This window comes from Melospiza melodia, chromosome 1, assembly GCF_035770615.1.
Source record: "Melospiza melodia melodia isolate bMelMel2 chromosome 1, bMelMel2.pri, whole genome shotgun sequence".
Taxonomy (NCBI): domain Eukaryota; kingdom Metazoa; phylum Chordata; class Aves; order Passeriformes; family Passerellidae; genus Melospiza; species Melospiza melodia.
This window is the reverse complement of record NC_086194.1, coordinates 152,840,193-152,848,538: the sequence shown is the minus strand read 5'-3', so window position 1 is coordinate 152,848,538 and position 8,346 is coordinate 152,840,193. Positions and strand designations below refer to the sequence as shown.

Below are 8,346 nucleotides of genomic sequence, written 5' to 3'. Positions count from 1 at the left end.
GCCTGTTAAAGGCACTTCAGGAACATTCCAGGGCAAGCAGCGCCGGCCCCATTGCCCAAAGCGCTCCAAAGGCGCCCCGCGGGCTCTCCGGGCCCTCACGGACCCCTGGGGGAGGGGCCGGACACAGCGCGCGCGCGCCGCCGCCACCGCCTTCGTGCCCTCCCGCTCCTGCGCGGTGCGCGCGCACGCACCGCCCCCTCCTTCTCCTCCGCCCCTCGCGCGCTCCCTCAGCCTCCGCGTCACGTGCCCGCCTTGCCCTCCTCTGCAGCCAATGGGCGGCGCGCCGCGCGCCGCAGGGCCCTTTATAAAGGCGCGGCGGGCGCGGGCGTGAGGCGGTGGCTGTCGGGGGGTTTGGCAGTGGCGGGTGCGGTCCGGGCGGTGCGGTCCTGTCCTTCCACCCGCTTCCCTTCCCGTGCCGTACGGTCCTTCCGCCCGTCTCCCTGATCCGCCCGGGAAAGGCCCAGGTCTGTGCCCGGGACGGGAGGAGGAGGTGGTCGTGCCGGAGGCGGGCGGGCGGCTGGGGAGGGGCGGCCATGTCGGGGCCGCGCAGCGCCTGAGCCGGCAGCGGAGTCCGCCGCGGCGGCGCGCAGCGAGAGCGGGCCCTGCCTGCCGCCCTGCCGGAAGGGAGAGCGGGGCCGGCGGGGCTCGGTGCCCGCGCGGGCGGCGGGTTCGGGCGGTCCCTGCGGAGCTGGCTCGGTCCCATCGCTGGGCGAGCGGCAGCAGCGGCGCTCCCGCAGAACGGCTGTGTGTGCTTGTCTCCTCCTGTCTGCCGTCCCACCTCCGTGCCGGAGCTCTACGTCTTCTCTAACAAACTCTCTGCCTTGCTTCTCCCCCCGCCCCCCGGGCTTCTGCTTTGTGGATGTTGGCGGCTTCATGTTGTGACAGGAGAATGTGTGTATGTCCTGGGCCCAGGCGGATCGGTATGTATCCCTTTGTGGAGCGACGGGCTCGGGGGTCGGATGGGAGCCGGGCAAGGGGCTGCGAGGCTGGGCTGTGTCTGCGGGCTGAGGCCGGAGGGAAGGATTAACGGTGCTGCTTGTGTGGAATGCTTCTTATTCCTCCTCGCCACCTTCCCGTCTTCTCCAGCTGGTTCGTTCAGGTCTGTCAGGCGTAGGAAAGGAGGCACTTGAGTGTTTTTATCTGAAGCCGTAGGTGTCTTTGGCACAGTGTTTTGGAGGAACCTGTCTGTGCAGTGCCAGTTAGCCCTAACAGTATTTCTATAACGAGCCTTTAGTAAAGAAAGGTGGAACATTTTCCTCTTTTTTTTAGTGTAATGCTACAAAACCCCTTAAGTTTACCATCTGACCCATTATTGGTCGTATTGTATTTACAGCTTGAAAAATAGCGCTTGTACCCTGCTCTGGGCTTGGAGAGGTATTGACACTGGATTGATTCTAATATCTTGACAAATCTTGATTGAACTATACCATTTCTACTTCTTTTTCTTCTCTGCCATCTTTTGATCAACCATAATGATCTTTGGATCTTAATTATTCAAAGGGCAGCTGGAGTGTCTGGTTATATATGGGCAGCTGTGTTGTAGGGGTAAGTGGGAGAGACTTTAATTTCAGTTCATGTTTGGACACTTGGAATTAGGCATTTACTTAATCAACTTGGAGTTATTGGAGCTGGTATGTGAAACAGACTGATCTCGTAAGCTGGCATAGACCTACTGTAAATTATATGAGCCATGGAAGATGTGAGGCCAACTTCTTACTGCTTCCTTGTGGATTTCATTTGATAAGCTAATGATTAAAAGTCATGAAGATATCCTCTGGTGGTATTGCAGAACTGCTACAGCAGCAATACATTTGTATTTTTGCTTCATCATGAAGCAAAAAAACTGTCTGAGCAGTTGAGGCACCACTGTGGGTCAGCACTGAACATAAATGCTGAGCAGTCAGGACAGCTTGATCCAGGTGGAGTCTAAGGGGAGACCAGTGCTGAAGCTGAGGTGCTGCTGTGGGCTGGGCACATCCACAGAACCTTAAACAAAATTGTTGCTTTTAAATGTCATGTGAAGAAATGTACAAAACTGTTACCAAAATAGCTCCTATATAATTAGAAGGCACTGAATAGAATTTAAAATCTATATTTGGAGTTACCGTCTCCTGCTGTCGTGCTTGTGCATGTGGAGCCTGGACTGGAGAAGCAAATGGCTACCATAAATTCAGTATGCATCTGGAAGCTTCAGCCAATTCACTGCTCCTGGGCATCTGGACTACAGCCCAGGCTCTTCCTGGTGCCTGCACAACAGAAAACTTCAATCTTCAGCTGTCAGTGGGGGACTCAGGAGAGTTTTTATCAATGTACAGCAGTCACTCGTTAGTACTGGGGAGTCAGTGGAGTGACAGGAACATGAATTGTACTCTGCTTTCCGCACTTAGATGTCATGCAACACAGAAATGGGCTCTACTCTGGTTTACTTAAAAAGAGCAAACAAGGAAGGGAAAATATGGCTTACTTCCCTTTCTTGAAGCAAGGAGAATGGGGTATGAAGCGTTGTATGTTTCCAGACACTTCTCAGCCTGCCCAGGTGATCAGAATCACAGCTGAAGCTGTGGAAAGCTAATAGAAACTACAAAATGCAATTTCTCCTATATTGCATGATCCTTTAGACTGAGTACTGGGGCTTGTTGCATATTTTATTGGGGCTGAGTTGCCTCTGAAATACTGGTATGCCTGCTTGGCTAAAAAAAAAGTCCATTTACTGACTGATGCACCTTGCATAACACAGCAATATCCATTTCTTGAGTAAAACAATTTGGCATCTAGCAGTGCTGATAGATGAGTGCTTATGACTGCAGTAAGCCTTCTAATGGCCTCTTCTGAGAAAAAGCTTCTGCGATGAAACTTGATCATAAAAGAGAAAATTGCATTTGCCTTAAACGTGTGTACTTCACACAAGGCAGGGTTTAACTCCACCTCCACTCTGGAGTTGTCTCTCAAGTATTACATTGTAAAAGAGTTCCTGATAATGAGGCACAGTGAATAAGGCTTTTGAGAGGCACTCTCACTAATGTTGTGATTTCGTATGTAAATGGAGACAAGGAAGAGTGTGCCAGCATACTCTGCAGGGAAGTGAAAAATATGGAAAGCTTTTAGATGTGGCAAGTAGCAGTAGAATATTTTTCAGATACTAGTGGTTTATCTTAACACTCAACTAGCTTTAGAGTACTGTGCAAGGCTCTGTTCTAGTCAAGGAAGCAAACAATTTGCATATAGGCCTTCAATTGAGTAGCCTTTCAAGGTGTTTTATAATCTTAAAATGTACTGGGATGGATTAGCTGTTGGAAAGCTGTATTTCTTTTTTTACCTCTCATACTTAACATCTTAAGCTAGAAAATTGCTGCATAGGTTGCTGTGGCTGTTTTATATATGTAACACAAGTTTGAAGCTTTACATGTCTAAGGGGGGAAAGAAACCAAACCCTCTACGGACTTCTGATTGCATAAAGAATATCAGTTCTATCACCTAATTCTTGCTTCTGCTGTCTAAGCAATCTTTGCTGTATGTCATCTCAGAGTGGTTTCTTAAGTCTCCCTGTTAGATGCTTTCTCTTCTTCAGTGTTACAGGAAGAGGTTCCTTCCTTGTGTGCCACATCTGTCTCTGTCAGCTATGAAATCACCAGGAAAGCAGATAGCTGTAAAATCCTGTGGCAATTTTGTAGAGTGCTCCACGCTAACTATTCTGCTAAGTTGCTTGAGGGTTCATTGACTGTCTGGGTGATGCTTTCACTTCCTGCCTGCTGTCTGAGTGGGTATCAGAGCTAAAATACCTGTGCTGAAGTATGGTTTAGCTTTTTTGTTACAGCCCAATGTAGTGTCTATAAATGAGCACCTTGCAATGCCTTTCTTTGTCAAGTCCTTTGAAGCTATGAACTCCATATAATAAGCAACTTGGTTAGGAGCTGTAAACATCTTAACACAGAATTCTGGGGAGGAAAGATCTCTTAGCTGTCCTGCTAAGCATAGTTGTTCTCTTGTCTTTCAGCAATTCCAGTCCGAAGCTCCAGGCTGCCATTGTTGTCTGATGCCATGCCAGCACCAGCTCATCTGTTCCCATTGATTCGTAACTGTGAGATTAGCAGAATAGGCAGTACTGCGTGCTACTGCCACCATAAACATCTGTGTTGTTTGTCATCTCATTTTGCTCACAGTCACTTCAGATATGCACCACAGAAGAAATTTGCAGCACTTTACAGGCCAAAGGAGCACTTTAATAACTTTATTCACGCAAGGGATTATGCTTCTACGCCACAGAGGTTTTACCTCACCCCTCCACAGGTCAACAGCATCCTGAAGGCAAATGAATACAGTTTCAAAGTCCCAGAATTTGATGGTAAAAATGTAAGTTCTATTCTTGGCTTCGACAGCAACCAGTTGCCTGCTAATGCTCCGATAGAGGACCGGAGGAGTGCTGCCACTTGTTTACAGACAAGAGGGATGCTTCTGGGTGTGTTTGATGGCCATGCAGGCTGTGCTTGTGCTCAAGCTGTCAGTGAAAGACTGTTTTACTACATTGCTGTCTCTTTGTTACCTCATGAAACTTTACTTGAAATAGAAAATGCTGTGGAGAGTGGCAGAGCTCTGTTGCCCATTTTACAGTGGCACAAGCATCCCAACGATTATTTTAGCAAAGAGGCTTCCAAGCTTTACTTCAACAGTCTAAGAACTTACTGGCAGGAGCTGATTGATCTCAACAGTGGGGAGACTACTGATGTGAGAGAAGCTTTAATTAATGCCTTTAAGAGGCTTGATAATGATATTTCTTTGGAAGCTCAAGTAGGAGATCCAAATTCTTTTCTCAACTACCTAGTACTGCGAGTAGCATTTTCTGGCTCTACTGCCTGTGTAGCCCACGTGGATGGTGTCGACTTGCACGTTGCTAACACAGGTGACAGCAGAGCGATGCTCGGCGTTCAGGAGGAAGATGGATCTTGGTCTGCAGTTACTTTGTCCTATGACCACAATGCACAGAATGAACATGAAGTGGAACGTGTGAAAATGGAGCATCCAAAGTCTGAAGAGAAAAGTCTTGTGAAACAAGATCGTCTCTTGGGTCTCTTGATGCCTTTCAGAGCTTTTGGTGATGTGAAGTTTAAATGGAGTATTGAACTGCAGAAGAGAGTAGTGGAATCAGGCCCAGATCAGCTGAATGACAATGAATATACAAAGTTTATTCCTCCAAACTATTACACTCCCCCATACCTCACAGCTGAACCAGAAGTCATACATCACAGGTTACGGCCACAGGATAAATTCCTGGTTTTGGCCACGGATGGGCTGTGGGAGACAATGCACAGGCAAGATGTGGCTAGAATTGTGGGGGAGTACCTCACTGGTGTTCACCACCAACAGCCAATAGCTGTTGGTGGCTATAAGGTAACTTTGGGACAGATGCATGGTCTCTTAACAGAAAGGAGAGCAAGAATCTCTTCAGTATTTGAAGATCAGAATGCAGCAACTCACCTGATACGTCATGCAGTGGGTAACAATGAGTTTGGAACTGTGGATCATGAGCGACTGTCCAAGATGCTGAGTCTTCCAGAGGAGCTGGCTCGAATGTATAGAGATGACATTACAATTATTGTGGTGCAGTTCAATTCACATGTTATAGGCGCATATCAAAATGAGGAATTGTGAATTTAATGCAGTGAACTAGTTACTAAAGTTGTAACAAGGGCCAGTATGAGCAGCAAATTTTAAAAAATCCATCCAAAAATAAAATTCAAAAAAGCCTTTGGCAAACAATTTTCATTTGTTAGATTCAGTATATCTATTGTTCCTGCCTTTCCCCAGAGGTCTAAAAACATGGGAAGTGCTATTGACCCAATACAAAACTTGAAGAGGATGTCCTAGCCTGGGAAAATAGTTTTTTATAACAACTTTGCACTATTGATTTCATGAATGCTGCTAAAACAATGTCTTGAGTTTGGCAAATTTGGATGAGGGAGGAAGTAGGATAAAGAATTCACTATCCAAGATCTGGCTGGTCAAGAAACAGCTTACTTATAAAATATCTGCAAATATATACACTTAAGGAAACAATAAGTAAAAAGTATTGTTGAATTTTTTTACAGGGCTAATTCTTGCAATGGTTATCTGTGAATATATTGTCTATTGTTTCTTCTGGTAGAAGGTCACTTGAACCAAGTAAGTCTTCAGTGTGACAAAGTTGTCTCACTTTCATATGGACAGTGTCATTCACATAAGGATATTTGTCCAAGTGTTGACTTTCAAGGCAGGTCTAAGCCATAATCAATACCTGAGATTCTGCTACAGTTTAATCATATCTTATGCACGGTAATTTCTAAATTTCTTGTGCTTTAATACTTGGCTGTGGTTTTCTGCACAACTTGTAGGGCAATAACATTACAACATGCAGCAAGGTAGCAGATAACTTCATGGAGGACTTCAGTTTTCAGTATGAAGAAACTTTCAGACTTTGTGGAAAGTCAGTATTCTTGGTTACGGCTGTGTTTGCTTTCCTAAAGGCCGTGTCCTTCATGGTCTTCACCTCTCCCTGGCATTGCTTAGCTACTAAATAATTTTTCACCTGAAAAGATCGGGAAATCATTGCTAACCTCTTTGTAGCTTTGTAACTTGCACTCATTTTCATTTTGGGTATTTCAAAAGGTCACAATACTGCCCTTCACTTGAACTCATATGTGTAAGTTGGGTGAAAAACTACAAATTAAAAAATTGAAGTATGGCTTGTATATAGCATTTTAATTGGGAAGCTGACTGGCATGCATGTGTATGTTCAGTGGCTATTTCTAGCAACTTCTTTTCGTTGTGTGTTTCTGGGCAGCTGGTGTATGCATGTTTCTACAGTCCAGAATAGTATTGCAGAGCAGTCTCTGAAATGGCTCTGGCTTGGAATGGTTGAATTTGAAGATTGGCTGTACTTGTGCGCCAAAATTGTTGGGCTTGTAATTGTAAAAGTAGAGACTGACAGCTAATTGGTCATCATTGCATCTATTTGAGGTATGTTGCATTGTGTACAGATTTATTTTAACCTGCCCTTAGGTTAAAACCTGAAATGCCTGCTGAAATACTAGTCCTTGATGACTGAGTGAACACATTTAACTTTATTCCTGGGTTCTAGAAAACAGTGATATGCCAGCTTATTTCACTTTACCAAGGTGTTTCAGTTAAAATACCTCCCTAGCCCTCATCATAGCTAGTTAAATCCACACTTAACTGAAATATGCTAGGTTTCTCAAGTGGCATTTTTTACTAAATATGTCTTGCCAATTAATGTTATTGTCCATAGGGTGCACTTAGTTTGAACAATGAAGCTGTGCTATAGTAAACATTGGCTCCTCAAACTCACAAATGCTGTGTGTACTCAGTGGCCTGCAGCTTCAGTATGTCTCTACCTAACCTTAACTATCAGCATCAGTATTGCTGTAAGGTTAACGATGCCTAAGTTCACATTCAAGATGTACACAGCCCTTCTTTATTTGAAGGGAAAAGGGAAACTAAAATGCTTAGACAAGTACTGGCAGTTGACATTGCTTCTGTATGTTGTGTTTTGGTGACTGTGTCATTAACTAGGTCAATAGACTATGTTCTATCATTCAAATGCAGTATGTATCTCAGCTGTTGCAGTATTTAACTTTCTTACTTTTTTTACTGTTAAAGCTCTATTAACCTGCATTGATGTATTTAACCTACAATTGTTGATACAGATTTGGTACAAGTTATAGCGAGAAGAAATGCACATTGGTCCCATGGATACAACTTTTGTTGAGGAGAAGCTGCTTTTTGTAGTAAAGATACTTAAGTATGGGGTCAGACAATATTTATGTATTGCTTGGAGACTTGCTCAGTATGTATGCAGTGAACAGAAGCAGCATAACTGCCTGCTGAACAGGTGATCTGAACAAACATCCTTTAACAGATTCCAATAAAATGATCAATTATGCAGAAATCCATGTGTATTGAGTTGATGTAGAATGTGGTATCTGTTCTGCTAGGACTTTATTCTTTTGTGTGATCCCTGTTACGAATACTCAGATGGCCAAGGAGAGTGAAGTATAAATGGAAACAGAATTGAGGTTCAGAGTGCTTCAGTGTCGCTGTGAGGCTCAGTGCCACCCTGCCTCAGGCATGCTGCTGCTGCCTCCCCCAGGCAGCAAAGCTCAGATCCTCCATCAGAATCGCTGTGTGTCTCGTTCCCAGCCCCTCATGAGTACCTTCAGGGGCAGTGCTGCTGAGGAAGCAGCTGCATTTTGGATTTTAAAGCTGGGTACTGTACTCTGTATAAAGCAATACAGCATTTCACAAACAGTCTAAAATATGTGCAGATTAAATTGGGGCAAGAATGAGCTGGTGGTG

The 8,346-nt window shown here is 44.9% G+C and overlaps 1 protein-coding gene across 3 annotated transcripts; it reads left to right on the top strand.

Annotated features, from left to right (window-relative positions):
- The first annotated feature begins 310 nt into the window (after window positions 1-310).
- PDP1 (pyruvate dehydrogenase phosphatase catalytic subunit 1) lies at window positions 311-7,939 on the top strand. 3 transcript variants are annotated; one of them, XM_063172457.1, is made up of 3 exons: window positions 322-464; window positions 886-920; window positions 3,995-7,939. In XM_063172457.1, the coding sequence occupies exons 2-3, from the start codon at window positions 890-892 to the stop codon at window positions 5,644-5,646; spliced, it is 1,683 nt and encodes a 560-aa protein (XP_063028527.1). In that variant the 5' UTR covers window positions 322-464; window positions 886-889; the 3' UTR covers window positions 5,647-7,939. The 3 variants fall into 3 exon arrangements, with proteins under 3 accessions (XP_063028535.1, XP_063028527.1, XP_063028518.1); XM_063172465.1 differs by lacking the exon at window positions 886-920 and having other exon boundaries at window positions 311-464; XM_063172448.1 differs by lacking the exon at window positions 322-464 and having other exon boundaries at window positions 677-920.
- The last annotated feature ends 407 nt before the right edge of the window (window positions 7,940-8,346 follow it).